We start from the raw sequence: 26621 nt of genomic DNA, 5'->3' as shown, positions 1-26621 counted from the left end.
GGTGGACCGTTGACCGTTGACCGGTTGACCGCTGACCGGTTGACCGTTGACCATTGTTGATTGTTGATTGTTGATTGTTGATTGTTGATTGTTGATTGTTGATTGTTGATTGTTGATTGTTGATTGTTGATTGTTGATTGTTGATTGTGGAGTGTTGATTGTTGATTGTTGACCGTTGACCGTTCACCGGTTGACCGCTGACCGCTTGACCGTTGACCGTTGACCGGTTGACCATTTACCGCTTGACCGTTAATCGGTTGACCAATTGACCGGTTGACCGGTTGACCGTTGACCGTTGACCGTTGACCGCTGACCGGTGGACCGATTGACCGCTGACCGGTTGACCGATTGACCGGTTGACAAGTTGACTGTTGATTGTTGATTGTTGATTGTTGACTGTTGACTGTCGAGTGTTGACTGTTGACTGTTGACTGTTGACTGTTGACTGTTGACTGTTGACTGTTGACTGTTGACTGTTGACTGTTGAGTTGACCGGTTGACCGTCGACCGGTTGACCGGTTGACCGTTGACCGGTTGACAGTTGACCGGTTGACTGATTGACCGGTTTGTTGACCGCTGACCGGTTGACCGCTGACCGGTTGACCGCTGACCGGTTGACCGCTGACCGGTTGACCGCTGACCGGTTGACCGCTGACCGGTTGACCGCTGACCGGTTGACCGCTGACCGGTTGACCGCTGACCGGTTGACCGCTGACCGGTTGACCGCTGACCGGTTGACCGCTGACCGGTTGACCGCTGACCGGTTGACCGCTGACCGGTTGACCGCTGACCGGTTGACCGCTGACCGGTTGACCGCTGACCGGTTGACCGCTGACCGGTTGACCGCTGACCGGTTGACCGCTGACCGGTTGACCGCTGACCGGTTGACCGCTGACCGGTTGACCGCTGACCGGTTGACCGCTGACCGGTTGACCGCTGACCGGTTGACCGCTGACCGGTTGACCGCTGACCGGTTGACCGCTGACCGGTTGACCGCTGACCGGTTGACCGCTGACCGGTTGACCGCTGACCGGTTGACCGCTGACCGGTTGACCGCTGACCGGTTGACCGCTGACCGGTTGACCGCTGACCGGTTGACCGCTGACCGGTTGACCGCTGACCGGTTGACCGCTGACCGGTTGACCGCTGACCGGTTGACCGCTGACCGGTTGACCGCTGACCGGTTGACCGCTGACCAGTTGACTGGTTGACCGTTGACCATTGACCGTTGACCGTTGACCGCTGACCGGTGGACCGTTGACCGGTTGATCGGTTGACCGTTCACCGTTGACCGGTTGACCGTTGACCGGTTGACCGGTTGACCGTTGACCGTTCACCGTTGGCCGCTGACCGGTTGACCGCTGACCTGTTGACCGTTGATTGTTGATTGTTGACTGTTGACTGTTGACTGTTGACTGTTGATTGTTGATTGTTGATTGTTGATTGTTGATTGTTGATTGTTGATTGTTGATTGTTGATTGTTGATTGTTGATTGTTGATTGTTGATTGTTGATTGTTGATTGTTGATTGTTGATTGTTGATTGTTGATTGTTGATTGTTGATTGTTGATTGTTGATTGTTGATTGTTGATTGTTGATTGTTGATTGTTGATTGTTGATTGTTGATTGTTGATTGTTGATTGTTGATTGTTGATTGTTGATTGTTGATTGTTGATTGTTGATTGTTGATTGTTGATTGTTGATTGTTGATTGTTGATTGTTGATTGTTGATTGTTGATTGTTGATTGTTGATTGTTGATTGTTGATTGTTGATTGTTGATTGTTGATTGTTGATTGTTGATTGTTGATTGTTGATTGTTGATTGTTGATTGTTGATTGTTGATTGTTGATTGTTGATTGTTGATTGTTGATTGTTGATTGTTGATTGTTGATTGTTGATTGTTGATTGTTGATTGTTGATTGTTGATTGTTGATTGTTGATTGTTGATTGTTGATTGTTGATTGTTGATTGTTGATTGTTGATTGTTGATTGTTGATTGTTGATTGTTGATTGTTGATTGTTGATTGTTGATTGTTGATTGTTGATTGTTGATTGTTGATTGTTGATTGTTGATTGTTGATTGTTGATTGTTGATTGTTGATTGTTGATTGTTGATTGTTGATTGTTGATTGTTGATTGTTGATTGTTGATTGTTGATTGTTGATTGTTGATTGTTGATTGTTGATTGTTGATTGTTGATTGTTGATTGTTGATTGTTGATTGTTGATTGTTGATTGTTGATTGTTGATTGTTGATTGTTGATTGTTGATTGTTGATTGTTGATTGTTGATTGTTGATTGTTGATTGTTGATTGTTGATTGTTGATTGTTGATTGTTGATTGTTGATTGTTGATTGTTGATTGTTGATTGTTGATTGTTGATTGTTGATTGTTGATTGTTGATTGTTGATTGTTGATTGTTGATTGTTGATTGTTGATTGTTGATTGTTGATTGTTGATTGTTGATTGTTGATTGTTGATTGTTGATTGTTGATTGTTGATTGTTGATTGTTGATTGTTGATTGTTGATTGTTGATTGTTGATTGTTGATTGTTGATTGTTGATTGTTGATTGTTGATTGTTGATTGTTGATTGTTGATTGTTGATTGTTGATTGTTGATTGTTGATTGTTGATTGTTGATTGTTGATTGTTGATTGTTGATTGTTGATTGTTGATTGTTGATTGTTGATTGTTGATTGTTGATTGTTGATTGTTGATTGTTGATTGTTGATTGTTGATTGTTGATTGTTGATTGTTGATTGTTGATTGTTGATTGTTGATTGTTGATTGTTGATTGTTGATTGTTGATTGTTGATTGTTGATTGTTGATTGTTGATTGTTGATTGTTGATTGTTGATTGTTGATTGTTGATTGTTGATTGTTGATTGTTGATTGTTGATTGTTGATTGTTGATTGTTGATTGTTGATTGTTGATTGTTGATTGTTGATTGTTGATTGTTGATTGTTGATTGTTGATTGTTGATTGTTGATTGTTGATTGTTGATTGTTGATTGTTGATTGTTGATTGTTGATTGTTGATTGTTGATTGTTGATTGTTGATTGTTGATTGTTGATTGTTGATTGTTGATTGTTGATTGTTGATTGTTGATTGTTGATTGTTGATTGTTGATTGTTGATTGTTGATTGTTGATTGTTGATTGTTGATTGTTGATTGTTGATTGTTGATTGTTGATTGTTGATTGTTGATTGTTGATTGTTGATTGTTGATTGTTGATTGTTGATTGTTGATTGTTGATTGTTGATTGTTGATTGTTGATTGTTGATTGTTGATTGTTGATTGTTGATTGTTGATTGTTGATTGTTGATTGTTGATTGTTGATTGTTGATTGTTGATTGTTGATTGTTGATTGTTGATTGTTGATTGTTGATTGTTGATTGTTGATTGTTGATTGTTGATTGTTGATTGTTGATTGTTGATTGTTGATTGTTGATTGTTGATTGTTGATTGTTGATTGTTGATTGTTGATTGTTGATTGTTGATTGTTGATTGTTGATTGTTGATTGTTGATTGTTGATTGTTGATTGTTGATTGTTGATTGTTGATTGTTGATTGTTGATTGTTGATTGTTGATTGTTGATTGTTGATTGTTGATTGTTGATTGTTGATTGTTGATTGTTGATTGTTGATTGTTGATTGTTGATTGTTGATTGTTGATTGTTGATTGTTGATTGTTGATTGTTGATTGTTGATTGTTGATTGTTGATTGTTGATTGTTGATTGTTGATTGTTGATTGTTGATTGTTGATTGTTGATTGTTGATTGTTGATTGTTGATTGTTGATTGTTGATTGTTGATTGTTGATTGTTGATTGTTGATTGTTGATTGTTGATTGTTGATTGTTGATTGTTGATTGTTGATTGTTGATTGTTGATTGTTGATTGTTGATTGTTGATTGTTGATTGTTGATTGTTGATTGTTGATTGTTGATTGTTGATTGTTGATTGTTGATTGTTGATTGTTGATTGTTGATTGTTGATTGTTGATTGTTGATTGTTGATTGTTGATTGTTGATTGTTGAGTGTTGATTGTTGATTGTTGATTGTTAACTGAAGCCTTTTTTGTTGATCAAGAGTATTTCTTGGGCAGTTACATCCAACACCACTTCACTAGGTGGTAATGACAAAATCCGTAATCACTTGTTTGCCGTTCCAATAATATCTATAGATTCCATCAGGGTGAAGAAGAGACGTGTCATTATTTTTGTCATTACCACCTAATGACAAAATCTGTAATCACTTGCCAAGCCAATAATATCTATGGATTCCATCAGGATGAAGAAGAGACGCGAGGTCCATCTCTGTAGCTGATCGTACACACCTAGAAACAATGAAAAATGTCGATATAAATGTAAATGGGAAGAAGGACGTGCAAGAGAATGCCAGCACCGGAAATACGACTTTCCATCACGCCGTACCTTTCGGATCGAACTGATTACGACGTGTATTTCATCGATGGTTTCGAGGGGATCATGGAGCTGTTGGATTTTTACAGACGACCGGGGAATTTGCATACTTCGATGCTATTGCTGTTGCGACGAACAAAAAAAGTCTTAATGTTTAATATAAAATTGGAAGGAAAATTCGTGTTGTATAATACTGGTCGATTTATCGACCTAACTCGTCTTAGTGTATTCGCATAATTGAAACCTACTGTGCTTTCTACAAGCAAAAAGATTTTCACCGTTTAATACAAAATTGGAAGTAGTATGACACGTAGTATGACACGCTGATCGAATCTATACTTCAATGCTGTTCTTGTTTCAACGAGTAAAAACATGTATACCGAATAATAACAGTTCCGTCATACGTCCAAGTTCAAGATATTTCTTAACGTTACGAAAAATACGATTATGACCGGAAGAACGTAGCACGAGTTTGACGAACGTAATAACGTCTTACTACCACGTCGAATCAAATCTGTAGCGGCACATGGCATTGCATTTGCATAAAACCAACGACGAGTCGCAATAGTCTTGGTATATTATACTACCATGAAAGTTAGCGTGTCGTACTCGGAATTATTATGCCTTTGGCCATTACCACGGCCAGGACCAAATTACCGAGCTGTTGAACGAAACGGCCTCCATATTTACAAACGACGAGGGGAGAATATTTCACCGGTTGATATAAATATTATATCTTGTTAGAAGGTCGTTGGTCGAGGGCCGCATCGGAAGGCCTTAAGCCGTCGAAATGGCAAGGCGGTAAAGAAAGCACGGGGCGGAAAAAGCTTCTTCGGTAGAAGAGGCGCTTTGTGCTGGCGAAAGGTTGCACGTCCGCTAAAGCCGCTCGGCCGACCGCTGGAAAGCAATTTGTACCACGCTTAAGTTCCACGTATTATTTACAGATCACTCGTATACGTATTATTCGACGGTGATATACGATTACGGTGTGACTCGAGGCGACAAAAATTGAATCTTAGTCGGTGAACCGTTCCAGAAGAACGGAGCGAGGTTGTCAGAAATTCTGGCTGATTTATACCGTTCTATAATGTTCTATGTTATCGTAGATTTACGTTGTTTTGCAGCCACTTTAACGCTCATCTCCCGATATAGCGATGTCTCGGATTTTCTAGTATCTCGTGGTCATCGTTCCGTGTAACCTTGTCTATCAACAACGTTCGGACACAGATCTGTAACGTCGTTCCGAAGAATGTCTTACAAATTATTCTTCCACTATAGTTCTACGATTTTCCATAATGGTACTATACCGTATGACGCGCAGTTACAATTCTGAGCGTGGAAGCGCTTGTACCAGATTTTGTAATTTGTAACTTATTTCGTTATTACCATTTGAAATAAAAATTCGAAAGCCGTTTTATATTTATATAAAGCTCCAAAGTGCAAGAAATGTATTTTTAAACTCTGTATTACGAAGAGCAATAGAGATAAACTGTACGCGATACAATTAAACGAGTTCGGGATTACGTATTAGGCGTACGACCGAACAATTCCAATTTTACAGCGAAATTCAACGTTCATTTAAAAAACAAATACCGCTCGTTCTTCGATCCAAGTATTTCTTCTTGCTTTTTGTAAGAGAATCACGGAAGAATATCGCGTGTCTTTACAATTTTGACAAGATCCGATCGTCAGGCTATTGATTAAGACGGACGTTCCGTGAAATTGCTGCGCGATAACGCTAAGCCTCGAACTGCTGCTACGACAGAGTACATCATAACGAGTTTTGCGACAGCCAGCTTATTCACTGGATATTACTCCTTTCGATTACTACCTGTTTCGATCGATGCAACACGCCTTATCCGACGAACCCTCTTCCAATTAGCGGGGAAGATACTCGATCGGATCTTGTCTAAAGACTACATGCGGTCTAGACGGTACAGTGGTAGCTTTTTCCGCGATAAAATTCGTCGTTGGTTCGACGATGGATGGCTTAAAGTTATAATAGAGAGCAACGGCGAATATTTCGATCGAACAACCTACCGCGTTATTCTCTAATCAGCTTCACTGAAAAATTTCAATTATTCGTTTCTACGCCTAATATTTCGCTATTTATTGGCAACTAAGTGATCGCGGGGTTTGTCAATACCGTCTAATGACAAAATCCGCGATCACTTAGTTGCCAACCCAATACATACTCGTCCCTGCGTATTCGCTAATTATCACGTTTATTTGCATCGATGGGACACGCACTTTCTGACCAGCGCTTCGCTTCTTACGAAAATGTACGAAAATGGCTGGATGACTGGTTTGCCTCGAAAGAGCGACAGTTTTTTTGGCGTGGCATCCACCAATTGCCAGACAAGCGGGAAAAATGTACAGCCAGCGATGGATATAATATTTTTAATCATTTTCATACAATAAACGTAATAAAATTTTCTATACAAAAATTCTGGTTTCATATTTACATGCCTGGTATACGAATATTTTATACGTAAATATTTGAATAAATTGAAATAATTTTAATTTTAATAAATTTCATAATTTTGTATGTAAATATTCACATTTATTTCGATTAATTTATTCCCCTCTCGCACAATTTTTCAATGACCGCCGCGTCTACTATTCCACTTACGAAGGAAGGAAATGATATTCTTCGACTACTACCTGGAAGACTCTGCGATTGAATCAATTTCCTTCCTCCATTTTCATCTTCTCTATATTCATCGGTTACATCGTGCGCCACTTTCCTTCCACTTTTTCCTCATCGAGAAGATAAACTGTGTTCCCCGATTACCAGTTTCGACATTCCTCCTTCGAAGTTCGATTTACCCACCTAATTGTTCCGCTTCACCTTCTCCCGCATTCACCGGATCCGATTGCCTCCGTCGTCGTCGTCGTCGTCGTCGTCGTCGTTGTTGTCTCCGAGATTCGTCCGATCGATCGACGTCCCGAATGCCGGTACCGATCGAATATGCATCGGATCCTACGGGATTCACCCGGAATCTTTTCACGCGGTTGCCAAACCATGGTACACGTTCTAAGAACGAATTGCACGGAAGTAGAACGATTTAACGAATACAACTGGCGTTTCGTCTTGGCTGCCGGCTTGAGTTATTATTCTCTCTGCGGATTTACATTCTCCTCCTCCCCTCGTGTCCCTGGCAATTTCGTTATACGAAGAGAAAAAGGGTTGAACGCTTAATCGTAACCTCGGTCGACGTCAAAAGACGGCGTAAAGACGACTGTTGAAAGGGCTGGTTCGCGGTATTTGTTGAAACTTCAATGTTTTCAATTTGCGTAAAGGAGAGAAGCGGAATTTTCTAGAGTAGAATAAATGAAATTCTTTCAGAGTGAGACGAATTAAAGGTTTAAGTGATATACCTAATTTCATTAAGTGGAGGGGAAATGGGTAGGGTCTTTTAGTCGGCAACTTTTTCTCTTCCAAATCCAACGTAAATGGAGAATTTACGTTCCTCTCGTATCTCTGCGACTTCGTTGTACGAAGGAAAAGAAAGTCGAACGTTTAAAGCTTACTCGACGTCGAAAGATGACGCAACGAACGTTTCAAGAGGATTTGTCGCTGGTATTCGTTAAAATTTCACAAAGCAAGTTCTTTCGCAGCAGGATGAACGGGAGGCTCGGTTTTATTCAACCATCGTTTAATTTGTTTAATTTACTTATTGATAAACTTCTACGCGATAAAAGGGAGTTAAGCGTCGGGGCTATGAGACACGAGTCGCTGCTAGACAATGCAACAAACACCTGGACATATACAGGGTGTACTAAAGCTACGCTCGGCTCAGCCGAGGCTTCGTACAGTTTCTTTCCGAGATCGCTGGTCGAGTTGACTTCGTTGCACGAAGCGTCGCCTAACTCACAACCGATACAGCGTTTACGTGGGCAAATCTGAAGAGGAAGGACGGACGGTATAATAAGAAGAAAGAACCGGAGAATGGTGCGTGTGGAGGGCTTTGATAAGGCTAAGGAGCTGTGGACAGTCGATAAATCCATTTAAGATTTTAAATAGAAGAATAGTCTCGGCAATCAATCGCCCGACAGCAAGTGCATAGAATTTATAATACGATTTCACAAAGCGAAGGAAAAGAAGCGAAACCTTTGCTCTTTTGTCGAACGGAAGCGTCTCTTTTATAAATAAAAACGATCGATCCATCGAAGATATTCTCCACCGAGTCGATCGTCGTACAACGTAACAAATTCGAAAGTTGCCAAATGTAGCTATTTCGGTGACTGCAAGCTCACGAGGGACCTCTGCCACGGCCGAGGGGATGCAAGGGTGGCCGACACCCTGAAGCAGAGATGCCGTGCTTTCCTACATATTCATGCCAGCCGTTTCGAATAGAATATCTACGCGCAATGCATAATATTCGTAGCGACGTATGAACATTGGACGCGAACCAACATCGACTGTTGTATCTTGTTCTCTTTCCAACCCTTCTGCTCTCTCAAATATGTACGACAGAAACCAAGCCGCTTTCGGCCCTAGCCCGTTTTGTTAGCCTCTGCGATGTCCCTCGATGTTACACGCCAGTCCTGCTGAAATATTAAATCCCCTTTCCGCTTCGTCATCTTCGAAATCGTCGTTTCGCCGAACGATTGTTAACGCTATATTACAGGTTGGTTTAATCACAGTTCGACGGATACGAAGTTAGCGTTGGTTTTGTTCGACGATTCCAACCATTGTACACGTGTCGTATGGTTCGTTCCGATGTTAGACAGGAAGTTGAGAAATATTTAGCGAAAGGAATATTTAATTTCACCGTTCGCGAAGAGTAGACCGAACGTTCAAGGAATCGAACAAGGAGCACTTTTGCCGCATCTTTCTGAACATTGTCGGAGCTCTGTTGCGACGTTCTTGGAGAATTTTTAATACCACTTTTTGTAGAGTATCCGATGTTCGATCTCCGAGTGATTGTTCGTTTGCACTTTCGTTTAACTAACTTTTAGTGAAAAATGGAGGAAGCGATCATCATCGTGGTAATATTAATCCGCTAAGGGCGAACGTTGCCATAACGCGTAACATTTCGTTCGCAATTTTCGATCATTTCGCGTTATCGCCGGGAGTCTGTTGTTTCAAATTGCGACGACGAAAAGGAAGAATATTCGCCCGCGTGTTCCTTGGCAAATTTTACGATTGCGTAAAATTTAAAGGGATAACGACAAGAAACGGCAAGATAGCCGAGGTAGAAATTTCACGCGAGCTGGAAACGAAACGCGCCCCGTTAAAAACTCTTGCGCAACGGGTGCAGCCGACTGCACTGCCGGCATTTTTAATTGAAAAAATTAATAACAGCCGGGGGGCGGTACGGAGACCGTGGCCTCGACACGGAAGCCTCGCCCTTCCCGTTGCAAAATTTCGCTTCTTGGGAATGGAAGCGCGTTTAACGAGACAGCAAACTGTCATTAATCAAAATTACGATTTTTTGCCACCCTGAAACTTTTCTCGCCAACGGCAAATACGGAACGAACCTCGCTGGCGGATGCGAAAAGAGTCCTAGAACGAGTGCTACAAAAAGGTCTTAGAGTCCGTAAAATACGCGAAAAGTATTTACGTTTTTATTATCTATATTTTTCTCTTATCTTTATCTTTTGCATGTTATTCGCCCGGTCCCTCGATGTATATAAATGAAATTTACTATGTTTCTATTCTATCATACTCCATGGTACGTGGAATATCCGAGTGGAAGCGGAACATCGTGATCCCGCAGGGAAAGCGATAAAGATTCTTATTACAACAACGATTACTTCTCCTAAAACTATTGTAGTGTCGTGCGAATTATAAAGAAGCGGTTGCTATGGGACATAAACGAATTAACAGCAGTATCAGTTGAGAAGCCAAAGAGCGTGGACTGCGTTGTCAAGATAGCGTTGTTAGCGTTGTTGTTGAGAGAGAGTTGAATCTGTGTTGTCAATTAATTATCTAGTTGTCTTAATTGTAATACGTTGTTTTGTTTGGTTCATGTTAAATAACCATTGTTTTCTGCTTAACTAACACCTGTTTAATTCATTTATTATTAATAAACTAATTAGAATAGTTTACGATACTGCACTATTTATCAATTGCATCGCATTCTCGTGTAAAGTAGCACTGATAAGATGGATATCGGAACGTTCTTGTCATTTTTCAATGTATGCCGGGCAAATTCTCTGTTCAACATCGTCGATGGGCCTCCGCAGGATCATCGAGTTCCACGGGCCATTATGCCTGTCGCGATTGACAAAGTTAGCCGCGAGGTTGAAATACGGCGGAAAAATTAACGTTCCATGGCGACTCCATCGGCGGTGTCTTGCAAGGTATGCCGCGAGCGTGCGAGGGCCTACGTAAGGGTTGGCTGACGACTGGTGTCGAGTATAAGAGTCTCTTTGCACCCCGTCGATCAATATTCCGTGCAGTGGCGTAGCACGGCAAACTATTTCTTTTTCCCTTCTAACTACTTGCAGACTTGCGAGTCAATGTGACTGGACCGGCGAGCAAACGAAGCTCGTGTAACCGGATATATAACCAGTACGCGTTCCTGTAATCCAGGAAGTTTGTGCACGTGGAGGACCGTGTGCACCGAGCAACGCGAGTTATTAGATCCGCGTTTCATCGTACATTGCATATCGCGTCTTCCTCTTATTCGCATCAGTCGTTCGATCTATTACGCGCAGTTATTAAATTTCTCTTTCATCACAGATTGCGTTTCGCCGGGTTCTGTAGTTTATTTGCTTCCAGCCTCTATATCTGTTTTTCTTAACCCATTGCGGAGGATCGAGCGATCGTTTGTCGCAATATTGGGAATAAAAATTACACTTGGATGGTGAAACTGAAGATGCAGAATAGACTCGTATAATACGATGAATATAGAACATTCATAGCGCTCGTTACAACGTTCGACAAGATGAAACAGTTCACTGCGCGCGTTTTTCACACCATACTGTTCGTGTAAATATCCGCCGTCTAATTCTACCGAGAGATTCGTCCATTGATAAATTCCAGCAAAATCGCGGCCAGCGAGTCGAATTCAAACGAAACATCGCCTGCCCCCTCTTCCATAAAAGTTGCGCTAGCCAAAGCCAGAGATTTCAATATCTCGATCGCGAGATACGATCATCCGGTAAATCCTTCGATCGAAAGTTCACCGTTCTATTTTCTGGCGGATCGTGGCGTTTCTTTACGCGGCGAATATTAACGGCGCCAGAATTAACGCGTATGTGCGGCATTTTGCGCGCCAGCGGATCGAACGCTCGCGATATTTAATTGTAGTCGTCGTGGCGCGCATCGGCGACAGGCGAATTCCCTCGCAGCGCTGCAATTAATTTTCTCGATCAACGGTCTGCACACGAACCGAACGTGTCTAGCTCGACGAGGAATTTCCGTCCAACGCAATCGACGGCGTCACAGACGAAAAGAAACCCGTGTATTTCGTAGTGTAACGTGTTTATCGGTGTTTAGGACTGGCAATATATCGTTGCGATAATCAAAAGATAAGCGATCTTTCGATGGGTTTCAATTTTCGGACAATTTTCGGTCGCGATCGTCTATCGCGAGCAACGGAATCGGGACAAATCCGATACAACGTGATATTACACGCAGTGGCTGGTGAAATTGTTCAAACATTCGGAGCGAGAAATTTTTACGAATGTACCGTTACGCGCATTACGTGCGGAACATATTGAAATTTCGTGGCTGGAAAACAGGGAAATTTGAAACCAACTGGAGAACGTACAGAGAACGTGAGTCTCCTGACACGATCATTTAAAATAACTCGTATGTTATTCGTTGTAGGAAAAAACGTTTCAAACGAGAGTTACACGGTGTCTATACTGTGTTCTAATCTGTTTTTCTTATTACCTTGCTTTTTTACCGAGATATTAGAGTCACTTTCAGGTTTTTAAATGGCATGTCTAATACGTTTTCTCAAATTCCGATTAAGAAGAAAATGTTGATTGTTTTGAATTACAATAGCGACAGTGGCATCGAACAAAATTTACTTTTATTTTCTCAGATCTCTCTATCGTTATTTTTCTCGTCAAGATATTTGAAACGAATATGTATTCCCAAAATTCATATGTGCTGGCTTTCATTTGCGATATGTTCTCTGTCCTACCGATAGACTTTATTTATGTAATTTTCAGTAAATCGAGGCACGAGTGTATATAACGCTAGAACTACCGATAGTTAACACGAAGCTATTTCTACCAAAACCAGTGAAAATGACTGGTCTTTAACAAATACGCGATAATAGAATATTTTTATATTTATCGATTTATTACTTTCTTACAGAAGCAATTCCATGTAAAGTAGTAGATTTTTCGTATTATTAATCCATCTGGATCCTTAAACGAGGGTTGACACGTTTATAAGATTGTAGAGCCAGTCATTTTCACTCTTATGGTATTTCTAGTGAGCATCTAGCGACCCAGCGATCGATCCGGAATTTTCCTGATAACCGATATCGTCGTATCGAACGATACGCGGTAAAAATTTGAAAAACGCGTGGCAAGTCGTGGAAAACGAGGAAACTGATTAATTGGGCTTCGATAAACAGATCGCAGCACCCTTTTATACTTTGACGAGTACCAGTTATTTTCACTGGTATTGGTATAACTTATAGCCTTGATATAAAATTATTTTCATACATAGAGAACAAAATAAAATTCATTATATTATTTATACATTATATTGCAAAAGTCATTACATCATTGTGGAGAAAAATATAACACGAAGTAGGAATTTTAAAATAAAATTTTAAAACCAGTCCATTTGACTGGTGTGATAGTTCTAGCGTTAACCATATAATATGCTGTATAACTTCTATAGAAGTTCCCGGAAACGTCAAGAATTTCACCAACATAATCACGACAGTTGCGTGTGATTACAGTGCCAATGAAACTTCAACATCCAATATTTCCAAAACAGAAAAAGAAAAAAACATATGGGCAAGCTACATACCAATACTTTCGCGAGCAACCATACTCGCGATATCCTGCTTCCAATACGCATTTCCATCAAACGTATTTCAATTTCTACCAAATCAGCCACATGATTCGTATTTGCAGCATTCCCAAGCGGAGGTCTTCCAGCATCGAGCGTGTCGTCTACTAAATAATACGAGACAGTAAACGAGGGCTACCTACGTCGTGGTCATTGAAATAAACTAGTTTATCTTGTTGACCGGCCGACGAGTTCGATTCCCTTGTCTATGGCCTCCGTTGGAAGAGCGAAAGAGAAAGAAATAGGAACGACGGTAGAGAGAAGAAGTAGAGGCGAGCTGCAGAGTTTCCTCGAGTGACGGACCTCGAGGTAATGCAATAACGACTTTATTAGGGTTATCGGCGTACGCACGTGCCTCAACCCTCTGACATTTTAACTCTTGGCATGCTCGTTATGCAAACCCCTGCGGACCTAACGACCAGTCGTCGTCTCCTCCTGTCTAGCCGTAGCAGAAGAGCCCGCTAATTGCTAATTACCTTACAGTTTTAATCGATCACCGCGACTACGCATTGTGGTCACGATACGGTTGCTAGTACCCGTTGCTCGACTCAATTTCGTTCGCTTCTTACGCGAGCGAGGTTCGTCAGCGAAATTCATTAACTTCGTAAGGTACAGGTAACGGGATAAGTGGATTTGGTTCTCGATTAAACGATAATCGTATGCTTCGAAATGAATATTTCGTGTTATAAATATTAACGTTACAAGAGAATTTGTGCGATTTATTTTTTGCGGAATTTTAGAGTCAGAGTTTAGCTTTAGAGTTTGATTTTAGCAAAAAGCAAAATGTTGGTCTAATTTAATATTAACCGTGGGAAAAGGAAATTAACGCGAACGTTATAGTAGCACGCCAGATTAATTTATTTATAATTCTCGATGAGAATTGATTGTAATCTACTTTCAAATAAAAAAAAAATATTCTTAACTGTCACTCTGTTGGATTCACATAGTAAACTCTTCCAGTATATCTAGTCTGAATTTCTTTTTATCTTGCTCGTGAGACGTTTAAACTTACACGAAATCATTCGAACGACGCGAGAAAACTACCAGCGATTTTCTTCATTTCACCACTCCCCGTGTCTGCGACGTGACAACGCTAACTCGCGACTGGCCCCGTAAATTACCATCGCGCGTAAAAGCTACCGCGCAAATTGCGTTATAATTTAGCGCGTAGAAAAGCGCCGTGTACATCGATGGACCAGCGTCTTTGAATTCTTTCGGAATCCAAAATCCCGCAAATCGCCAGATCCGTTCTCCTCCTGCGACGATAAACAATTTCCAAGTATCGCGCGCTCTTCGTACCTGTGCTCTTTCATTAACGAGAGTAATTCGAGTCGCTCGAGCGCCGCTTACCGTTCTTGGTATCGCGCGATAAATTAGCCGGATAAACACAGTGAAATCCGGCCAGTGGCAATTTGGATACGTGCAATAAGTTGGCAAGTGTGGGGCGCGCGCCTGTACGTACGTAAATTCAAGGGCCCAGAAGCCACGGAACGCGTTTATGGCGCAACGTGTCGGCCCACGGAATAGTTTCGATGGCCGTATCTCGTTAAACTAATTCAAATTGCGCTGCTCCGCCCTGTAAATGACGCAACGAGTGCGCGCCACTGGATTTTTGCCACGGCAAATTGTCAAGCCGAGCTACCCGCTCGCGTAGAATCGCGGTCGTCATACCGAATTTACGTTTATACGACGTTTCGCTATTGTTGAATCGCGCGAGAGTTGGTGCTGGCGATCGAATAATCAATTATGCGAGCGAATAATTAACGAGAAAATTGGCAATAATTTTTGAAAATGGCTGCAACTTTGTCGCTTTGAGGTTTCCGCGTCAGTAACCGCGAATCCCTGAAATTTGGCTACTTTGAACGTCGAATGTTGTACAGTTTCGAGCGGTTTAGATTCGAGCGGTCGAGGTATAATATTTTGAAATTTTCCACATTTAGAAACGAACTGGAATATACGTCAGATGCTGCCGTTTGAAACGTTGGTATTTTACATTTGCATATTTGAAGTTTGTTTCCTGAATCTAAATACTCCAAGTTTTAGCGCTTCGAATGGAAGTTAAATTTGTCAGGTGGCAACGAGATTTAATTAATTCGATTTCGATCAACGTTTTTGAACTGTTCTTTTCCTCTCATCGTACGCGATAACTCGCAAAGAGTTGCTTCTTTTCGTCTGTTATAGTTGACTATAAAATTTATCTTTCCTGAGAAACGGTCAAATAAAACGTTACGTTGGAATGAAATAATTCCAATCTATAGTTGCAATATCCTGTCTCTATTAGTTGCAAGGCACCGCTTTTAATTTAATTGGAAAACAAAGAAAGCCATTATTAACGTTCGATTAAAACGAAACGAAACAGCCACGTGAAAGTTAACGTGAATTTTCGCCGGGTCGGGCAGATTGCAGGTACCGAGCCATAAAGCCAAGCCCGCATATTGGATTTTAATTAATATGAACGGAAATCGTTATCCGCAAATGTGAAACATTGATTAATAACTTTGCTTTTTCCCTCATAACCGGCCTCTCTCGTCATCGCCATGAATTATCGTTGATTTAATATGTATTCATGAATACTCTCATCTTCGATCGATTCCAAACTTACGATTTAAATGATGCAAAATAAAATATAATATTCCACATAAATAATTCAAGATAAATCAAAAATTTTCAAATCGAATCGTTCGTCTATAAAAGACATCCGCGTACGCTAATTAAAACGAGAAAATCGTTTGCCACATCGAAGATAAAAATTCCTATTTCTTAAATATAATTTCAATTCTTATTTCTATCCGCGATCAGCCACTGTTACGCGCGTATCGAGCTTAAACGATCAATCAAAATCAATCTATCAGATCTATTAGAAAAGTTTCTTTCGTTCTATAAGGAAATATTAGACGCGCAACATCTTTTCTTTTATATTATTTCATCGAATCATGACACGATCCATTTTGTAGCAATAGAACGAAATTCAATACAGTATCGTAATTATTCGCTAAAATAATATAAAAGAAAAAATATCGCGCGTCTGTTATTTCCTTATAAAGCGAAAGAAACTTTTCACCACCACCTAATATTTATTATTCTAAAAGACACCTACGTTGATTAATAGGGGAGAGGGATTTTCAGAGTGCGATATAAAAGTATGACGAAACGGAGAAGCTACTATAATCTACGATAATCTTATATAATTCTCTGAAAGGGCGAAAAAACAACATGGAGAAAAGAAAGAAACGAGAGAGTTGGAAAAATGTTAGGAAAGACGAAGAAGACTCGGTTGGCCATGGCATATCTGAATCTAGTCGAAGCTTTATTTTTCCCCCTAGGTTGATGGCGGGGTTGAAGGGGTGGCGCAGAGCCAAACAACGGGGGTGGTTTTCCCGCCGGCGTCTAGACGCCGCGGCGCCTGTTCTCAGGCATCAGCTGCTTACGGAAGTACGGTCGATGCTTGAAATTTGCTTTTTTTTCCTCTCTCTCTCTCTCTCTCTCTGTTTCTTCCGCCTCCGCCCCTTCTACTCTTCTTTTTTCCTCGTTCAACGATACTCTATCCTGTTCTCTTCTATACAGTTCGTGCTCCTTCGTTAACAATTTCAATCGAGCCTTTCGGTTATTAAAGAAACGATAGAGTGAAGCCGTGGTTACGGAAGGATGGAAAGGATGGAAAAAAAGTTGAACGATAAGCCGACGCGAGAGCTTCCACGGAATGATAAAGGACGTTCGGGGGCTTATCGGGGACGAAAGTTTATTAAAATCGTGCGCCTTTTTTCGAAGCTTGTTGAGAAGCACCGGTTGATGGCTGAACGTGCAGGCAAATCGAGTGATCGATGATGTTTCTCGTCTTGTGCCTTTGCGCCTCGAGTGGAACGAGCGTGTGATTAATCGACGAAGATGGAGGGTAGTTGCGCGTCCTGTTCGATTCTACTCTGATAAAGCACAATTATTTTTCCAATTGTGTTTCCGCTTTTTAATCCGATCTCGTCGAACTTTCACTCGTATTTATTCGTTACTTAATTCGTTTATTTAAGCCGAACTTATTCGTCGGTCAACAAGCGGCGAAAAGCCGCAGGTAAATATCTTCGTTGAAATAACTTCGAACGATATCAACGCTTCCCCTTGCTTTTCACGCTACTTGATCTGACCTGAGTCGTCGCTCGGAAAGCAACGAGAATTTCCGAGTAAATCTTCAAACTATTCGACGATAAGCGCGTGAGAAGGGAGACGCGCGAATGGTAGCGAAAGAAACGCAGCGAGACAGGAAAGGAGAACGAAGGAGTACCATTTAAGATCGTGACGTCGATACCTGGCGGTGTGACAGCCACCGGGCGATACAAGCGTGAAATATAAAATTTCCCAGCAATCAGCCACGCCACGGTGCACCATGTGCACGGGCATTTGCGCACGGCTACCCGATCTGGTCAGCGTCGGTCTCAAGAGAAGGGTTGCACAATGAAATTTTGTTGGCGCGTCAGATCGGTGACAGAGTCTGTCTATTACGGTGCAAAGGACGACGTGGCGTTGCTCTTTTCGTTCTTCGTTCCATTCGACGCTAGCTTGATCTCGTCGTCGAAATCGCGTCCAATTTCCGCGGCCAGAGAAGAAGAGGGTGCAGCAAGACGCGAGGGTGACGGCGAGGGTGAGACGCAAACACGCGTACGGCCCTGTCGTCGTATCCGGGGAGCGGATTTTAATCAGTCGATGGCTCATGCGAATTAGAATGGACTAAGGACGGATCGATTTTTAATCTCTGTAAGAGACTCGGGGGAACGCGCGTGTTACATTCCACTCGACGAACGTTACCGCGTCACGATTTCAGAGTTCGATTATTATCGCGCATGATTTTATATTTAGACACGAAACTTTATTTTCTTCTACTCTCGGCCTTGAAAAAGTCATTGGCGCGTGCTTGCGGTTATAAAATCGATATACGACCCGTGCATAAATCACCGGACTGTTAGCTATTTTTAGGAAAATTAGTCGTTAGATTGATACCACGCGAGCACGATCTTCCGGCCTGATTTCGTTCGGTTAATTTCCTTTTTCTAGAGCTACTCTACGATAACGTTCGAGTACAGAATTAAATACGTGTTTGTATAACTCGAATAGAACCGATTTAAGAATGGTTGGTTAAGTGAATCTATTGGAGAAATTGCGAGACGAGTTACAATACGCGGTAGAATAAACGAAGAGTGGCGAAAAGTCGAAGAAACGGTTATGACAATTATTAGAAGGAAGGAAGTTAAGACGATTACAGCAGGAATATTAAAAAAAGAAGAAAAGAATCGACAGGCTATGAAAATTAGACGAAGCGGTGATATTTGCACAAGGGCGGATGAAAAACGAATATAAAATACTTTCTTAGGATTTCTGACATACTGTTTCATTCTCGTATTGCTTCGATTATAAACAATCGATAAATACTATTTTATTTCGTAATAAAAAATCGTCCCATCCAAATTTTTGTTTATTTAAGGGATCACGGTAGTAGTTGGATGGATTCGTAGAGGTGTTTATGAATAAATTCGACGTTTTCGACGTTCTACGTATCGCAGAGGGATTTCTTTAACGATTTGGGAAGCACGGTCAGATTTGCTGGGGTTTCAATTTCTTCGCGATAAAGTCGATACACGTTGAAGAGTTAGAGGACATCGATGGCATCCGTCGCGGCGAGATGGAAACATTCTCTTCACGAGTTATTATATAATTCCTCGTGCGATTAATGCGAATTACGTTTAAGACGACTTGCATCCAAATTTTATTAAAATGTCCGGTGACCATGGACGGGTGTGTACACGTAGCAACGCGATACGTCAAAGTCGCGTAACGTAATTACAATACTTCAAATACTTAAAATACTCGCGAAACCTATTCAGCTATTTCCTTCTCCTTTCTACCATTTTCCTCGTCCCTTTACTTCTCCTTCCCTTTGTCCCCGCACGATCATCCTTCCGGTTAATTCTACTTCTCTCTCAATTCCTCAGCATTCTTCTACGAGACCTTCTACCTTCCCCTCTTCCAACTTTACCTTATTAATTCATTCCTTTTCCATTATATTCTTCGGCTACTCTGCTTCGCTTTCCTTTCTTAATGACCTGTATTTTCCATGATATTCCTTTACTTCCTTTCACTATTCTTTTATTATTCCTCCCTTTTACTATTCTGTTGTATCGCGACTGTCCCTGTTCCGTCCTTTCAATTTGCACTAGGTGTTCGGGTCTCTCGTACGCGTTGCTCCGGGTTCCTCTGCTTCCCTCACCGCCCTCCTCCACACCGTATCCTTTTCTTTCTTCTTCCCTTTTGCAGCTTCTCGAGACCGTTTTTTTCCAGCATTCGACCACCGTCTCGTTTGTGTCCCTTGCCCTCGATTTCTCTTCATACCTTATTACTACAGCTCTTTCGCCCGTTTCTATTTCTCGACCTGTCCACTTTTGTTCCTTTCATCGTTATATACGAGGGTGTGTCACAGTTTAGCTCGGGACACACCTTATGTACCTTGCCCGCAGGATTTTATATTTACCTGCTAGCGAGAAGGTGCTGTGCGCGATATTTTCGTTGTTTCTTCCGCAGATGGGTAGCCACAAATCGTCAGCCTGTGAGCGGAGGTTTTCGAAATTAGTGGTGCGCTTTAACGACGATTCTTGTGGCTTTTGAAAGAGTTCGATTATTACCTCGTCCAAGTTTAAAGAATTATATTTATATTCCAAGGAAAAATGTGATCTCTAGCCCGCGATATCATCGTATCAAGGTATACGATCTACGTGTACGTGGATCTCATCGTACGTCTCGACCTACGTCATTCAACGTACATCTACGATCGTGTGGGCGACATCATCGACGATTGCGCGCGATTGTAGGTGTACGTCTAACGACGAATCGTGAAAATAACGTCATCGATGGTCGTATACCGTTGTATAATAGATTGTACGTCGAACAACGTAGATCCAGGTTGTATAACGAGATTGATATACACGTAGATTGAGATCGTACGATGAGACTGACGTATACACGTAGATCGTACACCTTGACACGATGATGTCACGTAGAGATTATATTTATTTTTAGGTAGAGAATACATCTTTCATGGGGTATAAATAAAGACCTTAAACGTATACTTTGATACGACGATGTCATCTACACGATCGTCGTAGCGTCGTACGTTGAGTGATTTAGTTGAAGATAGTACGACCAGACTGACGTAGATTCACGATTGTACGTTGAAACGAACACGAATTGGAAGTAGGACCTAGCGAGTTTATTCCTACATTTTGACACGATGATGTCGATCATCCTCGCTAACTTGCTCGACTATAAAAAGAAGCAATACAAATAACTATCGCACATGCTCTCGCCATCGAGTATCGGTGTTCTATTTTTTATTTTCCTTTTTATCGCAACGAAATCTCAACTTTATATCACTTTGGACTAACGCGATCGAACGACCACGTTACCATCCACGTGGTATCGTTGCACTGAAAACTCCTAACCGACGAAAGACCTTTCCTACATTTACGTATTGTACGTAGTAAATTCAGAACAAAAGAAAAGAAAATACAAATAATTTACACCATCAATAATATTCATGGAACTAAATAACAATCGTATATGGATGCTCGTAGGTGTATCAAAAATTTATTTGTTAATTCCAGAATCTTAAAATCTTCGTAATTTTAAGCAATTTAACCAACAACCTTAAAGGTGGTAGCGATTAAATTAGCGTTTCAACGATTACATGATCGTACCCTAACTCGTAGGTAGAAGAGTACTGTTTTAGAACACGTGTTAGAACAAAGATATACGTCGTTTGCGAGCTCGATTGGTATTGTTAAGCTGATTTAAATTATCGATAGCGGCGTTAGACACGCGTGAAATACAGGCTCCTCTGTAATCCCCTGGAGAATTTTCACATTTAATCCTATCTTTGCGTAAAATGCTCTCGTTCTTACGAATACGAGTACACAACGGGACACCCTGTATATAGCGAACGATCGAAAAGTTCGCGACGGATATCACAGCGAGGGTTCGATCGTGCGGGACCCTCGTCAAATTTCTCATAAAATTCTCAGACGGAAAATTACTTCTTCTTGCCGGTTCCTCCGGTTGTTGGAAGGGTGAGGAAAGGGCGGTTGGGCGATCTCGATCGCTCCGCTCTACGAACGGGCCAATTTCAACATCGACGCATTAATCCATGCGTTGGCTTTCGTTCGCCGCCGTTTTGTTCCAACTTTCGTCAAACGGTGGCGCAGCTTCCACGTTATCCAAAGTGGCCCGTAAAATGCTGCGGGTGCGACATCGGCGTAAAACAATTCCCCACGGGTGTGCCGTGTAGATTAAAGGACATAAAACTTGGCGAAAGCGTAATAAACTCTCCTCTTCCTTTTTTCTTTTCTTCCTCTTCGCCTGTGCTCTTTTCCCTCCCTTCCCTCTCTTCCTTTTTTCTTTCGGACATCTCGCGCTCCTCTTTGTTCCCGCTCTTCAAACTCTCCGAGAGCTCGTCTCACCGTGCAGAAGCTACTTTCTTCTCCGCTCTCTTCGTCTTTCTCGCGGTTTCTTCGATGCAACGCCAAGATCACTGTAACTCCTTTTTCCACGTTTTGCGCAACGTCCGCTTGCTGCGCGTTTGCGCTGCAATTTCTGATCCCTCAACGAAATCCGGGCTAAAGTCGTATCTTTGAAACGGATTATTACGGCACTAGGTTGCAAGCTGGCGACGTGTTGCAGCGTGTTGTGCGTTTGTTTTCTGGATAATCGATTCGCTGCGAGGGGAACAGACGGATAAAATACGTGAAATTCTCCTACCCGGCCATTGGTGGGTTAGCAAAAAAGAGTGTTGGATACGGCATTTGGACGAGGTTTCAGAAATGGACAGAGGATGAGCGGAGAAAGAAATAAGACGATAAATTTGAATTTTGCCAATTAATTGGTATAACGTGCCTATAGTGCAAATCTAAGGATGTATGCGCAAATAAATATCGTATGCTGTTAACGCAGTTCGAGAAATCGAAACGCTTTGCACTACTCGGTCCTGTTCAAACTTCGTAGAATTATACTCGTCGCATTGCTTTGCAATTCTCGCGAATAATCGTCACAATTTTTCATCCTGTACTTTCATCTCTCGACTACTCAGCTGGAATTCTTTCAACAAAATCTAATCCACACAACTGTACAGTCTCAGACGTATAATTATCATTAATTCATCGTTCTCCTCTATAATTCTCGCGAATAATTTCCACAATTTCTCGTCGTCTATTCCCAGCTGTATACGAATACAAAATTCTAATCGATTAATTATTTCCATAACAAGCTGTGCCAATTATCTACGCTAACGAGTGCGCTAAATGAAATTACACGAGAAGCGGTGAATATGCGAAGGAAGGAAAAAAATGAAAAGAAAAAAGGAGAAAGGAAGAAAAATCGAAGTACCCACTCAAAGAGTTACGCTGATGTAAACGGCGTACGTAGTGCGTCGAATAACGAGGCGCATTAGCGTCGCGACATTATTGCCAAGTTTCAGAAACTCTTAAGAGCCTACCGTCCGCGTGCGTTCGAGCGGATCTACGAGCGCACCCAGCGATATCGCAATTCCGCGGCGTGTCGTATTTCCTGAAATTTCTTTTTCATCTACGACCTACGAGTACGCGTTTTGCAACCTTAGTTGCTGTAAAGCGGCGAACATACTGTTGGGTTGGCAACTAAGTGATTGCGGATTTTGTCATTAGATGGTATTGACAAAATCTGCAATCACTTAGTTGCCAAGCCAATATTATACAAATTTCACGATTTAACACTAGAACCACCACACCAGTCAAATCGACTGGTTTTACAATTTTATTTTAAAATTCATATTTCGTGTTATATTTCTTTCCACAATGATGTAATGACTTTCGCAATATAATGTATAAATAATATAATGAATTTTATTTTGTTTTTTATGTATGAAAATAATTTTATATCAAGGCTACTTATACCAATACCAGTGAAAACGACTGGTACTCGTTAAAGTGTAAAAAGGTGCTGCGATCTGTTTATCGAAGCCCAGTTAACCAGTTTCCTCGTTTTCTACAATTTGTCACACGTTTTTCAAATTTTTACCGCGTATCGTTCGATACGACGATATCAGTTATCAGGAAAATTGCGGATCGATCGCTGGATCGCTAGATCCTAACGCTAGAAGTACCACAGCAGTCAAAACGACTGGTTCTACAATTTTATAAATTTGTCAAGCCTCGTTTAGGGATCCCAGACGGATTAATAATAAGAAAAATCTACTACATTACGTAGAACATCTTCTGTAAGAAAGTAATAAAGCAATAAATATAAAAATATTCTATTATTAGGTATTTTTTAAGGACCAGTCATCTTCACTGGTTTTGGTAGAAATAGCTTCGCGTTAATTATCGGCAGTTCTAGCGTTAAATATCATCGTAGCTCTCGTTACATCGAGTTCAAGATTTTTGCAAAATGATGTATTTACACAAGTTACACAGGTGCAAGAGAATAGCCAATTACGCGCAATGGTGCACTTAAAATAACACATGCACATAAAATAGCGCAATTGTTAAACTCTGTTTGACTCGTTAAAAACTATCAAATGAATTCGTTAATTTATTTACATGTTCTTCGATTATTAAATTCTAAATTGTTAAAACCTGACAAATGTGTATCTCTGAATCGGCTGATTCGTCGGTCGTTACGAACATTAAATTCGAGTATTTGTTTCATATCACAATTTCAACGATTTCCGCTTTTTTAACGTTAGTTCGATATCGAAAATTGTCCACGAAGAACGTTACGAGTATAAAGGAGCGACCTTAAATTCAACGTGAATGTACGACATTCGCGAAACTCTTTAGAGGTAGTTGCGTTGCCATTCGTTTCGTGAGAGCGACGCTCGAGAAACAAAATCGTATTCCATATCTGACTACCTGCCTTTGCCATAGAAATAAAATAAAATTGGGGAAACGTTGAAAGCACTCGCGAAATTTAACGACTCGACGCTGGTCCGGATAGATGGCACATAGTTCTAGGCCACTAAATCCGTCACGCCGTGGCGCCGAAATAAAAAGCGTCGCTCGACGCTTTACGACGCTCCTGCACGCGGTTTGCCGACGAGGAAATTGCCACTTTTCCAGCCACCGGCACTTCGGATAGCCGATTGAATGCCTATTGTCGTTTCGTGGCGAGAGATTAAGGACAGAGTTGCCACGGAGGAACAGCGAATTCACGTGGCTCGATGGTTTGTTCGTTAACGCCGACCAATTACGAGATATTTTAGGGGATTTCAACGGGGTGACTTATTATGAATTTTCTCGCAAGACTGGCAGCGAACGCGTTTGTTTTTCCAAAGAGGTTTCATCGAAGGACCAGGGTGATTTTTTTAAGAATTTTCATCACAAGGATTTGTTGGAATTTCAGTTTGTTCTCAAAATTGAGAACAAATTGAGTTCGTACACGTATTTTAAAGGGAATAATATTTTTCTTAAATAATCTTCTTTTTTCTTTTCTTTTAGTGATATTTAGCGGCAAAGCGTGAACAAAGAATTTGGTATGAGATAAAATTTAATTACAGCAATTTCAAATGTTCACCAAATGATTACCAAAGAATATTAAACGCTTCTTTTTCTCGTTACTTTTACAAAATTAGTTAGCGACGTTACGCGAGGTTCTTTCGTGGTTCCGCAGCCCGGAAGTGAAGTAGTCGGACACGAAGATCCGATTACAGAGTTGCTGTAAGCCTGGAAGCACAGTTTCGTAGTGGCACTAAATACTCGTCGCTTTATGGACACTAGACCATGTCGAGGAGCCGTACGACGTCGAGATAGTCCTCTGTTAATATTCCTGCCTTGTAGCTTCGTGTATTTAGCCCCGACCAACGAAGGAAAGAACTTCGTTGTTCGTTTCAGCGGGTAAACTTCCTCCTACAGGCGGCTTTCCTTTTTTCCTTATCGACTAGCGCTACTCGCGTTAATAAGAAAAAAGCGATCAAATTTTAGGCAGCGTATTTTATCCACCTTGAGAAAAAGAAGTGCTTAACGGTATCGTTGCAAGAATTTCTCAATTTCTACGTTTCTAAATAATTTTTATAAATTTGCGATAACGAGGATAGAAGAATTACTCGTTGAAAAAAATGCATCGAAATGTATCACGTGGAAATGAATTAGCCAGTTGGCTGTTTTTGACGAGTACACTCGTCGTGAGGAAATTTCAATATTCCACGTTACGACGAGTATACTCGTCAAACGTAAAAAGTGGTTAAAATCGACTGTAATTTACTGCAATTTAGTAACAGTGAAATTAGAAAATGGAAATGTCATTTCGTTACAATTTCATTCTATGTTGTAACAGTCACACGTATTCTGTGTTCGACGAGTGTACTCGTCGTCGCCTACCTTTTGCGACGCATTTTAGGTACGCAATTTTCAACGCAATAAAAAAAAATTAGGTACGCAATAAAAATTATTTATTTAAAAAAAAATTAGTTAGATTAAAATGGAAATTACGCGGATCGTGTAATAATTCGCGCTTGGATGCAAATGGGTTAACCGGTTAAATCGATACGATATTCCGAAGAAACTGCGCGTCTCTAGCATCGACCAACGAATAAAATATTAACTTTTATTCGATAAAATATCACTAAAATTCTATTCGCAAAAATGCGTTTCATACGTACCGATTTCGGTACTCGCATCTCGTAGTCACACCGCGCAATAATTCTCTTATCCAACTTGCAGATTTCCTTCGTCACGGGAGGTGCTCCAGTAGAACACGAAGAGCGAGAAAAAGGTCGTCGAACTCTTTAAAATTTCGACATGGAACTGTTTCGTAGACAAGAGCGGATCCTCGTGCGGTTCGAGTGCCTCGTCAGAATTTCGTCCACGTGTGAAACAATGGTCGTTATCGTGGTGTTCGTGTTCGATTGTGCTCGGCGATCGGAGCTCAGTAGCCCCGAAAGTGGACCGGCGAAAAGGGTGCACTAGAGCTTGCGCAAGTCTTAAAGCACAGCTCCGAACGTCAGTTTTAAACGTTCGTCTGCGTTTCGCGGATATTCTGCCGGTTTCTACGGTCTTTGACTATCGACATTTCCAATTTCGTCGATCGATCGCAGCTTCTCGGCAAACGATCACTATATACAGGGTGGTTGGTAACTGGTTTTTTAAATTTATTTTCTTTTTTAAATTTTTTAAAAAATCTACAGTGAGATCCATTATAAC

At 41.1% G+C, this 26621-nt stretch overlaps 2 protein-coding genes across 3 annotated transcripts in view; both read right to left on the bottom strand.

The window, feature by feature from the left end:
* Positions 1 to 239: 239 nt before the first annotated feature.
* LOC105680299 (activating transcription factor 7-interacting protein 1-like) lies at positions 240 to 1222 on the bottom strand (the record flags this gene model as incomplete). The annotated part of the gene is made up of 2 exons (XM_033318974.1): positions 1197 to 1222; positions 240 to 1131 (listed from the first exon to the last, which is right to left on the bottom strand). Coding segments are annotated over exons 1-2 (918 nt in total), but the record flags the coding sequence as incomplete, so codon positions are not given.
* Positions 1223 to 3974: 2752 nt separating this feature from the next.
* Positions 3975 to 26621, bottom strand: part of LOC112212206 — a 52221-nt gene continuing 29574 nt past the window's right edge. Inside the window, exons 3-5 of one of the 2 annotated variants that reach the window (XM_033318975.1) lie at positions 7258 to 7407; positions 4259 to 4339; positions 3975 to 4158 (exon numbers count right to left, since the gene is read on the bottom strand). In XM_033318975.1, the coding sequence (XP_033174866.1) occupies positions 4109 to 4158; positions 4259 to 4339; positions 7258 to 7407 (281 nt within the window). In that variant the 3' untranslated portion in view covers positions 3975 to 4108. Of the gene's footprint in view, positions 4159 to 4213; positions 4340 to 7257; positions 7408 to 26621 lie in introns of those variants that run through there. The other variant, XR_004461060.1, reaches the window with a different exon arrangement.

Source organism: Bombus impatiens, unplaced genomic scaffold (assembly GCF_000188095.3).
Source record: "Bombus impatiens unplaced genomic scaffold, BIMP_2.2 scf_0133, whole genome shotgun sequence".
NCBI classification, from domain to species: Eukaryota; Metazoa; Arthropoda; class Insecta; order Hymenoptera; family Apidae; genus Bombus; species Bombus impatiens.
Note: the sequence above shows the minus strand (reverse complement) of the source record. Positions and strands in the feature narration are given on the sequence as shown.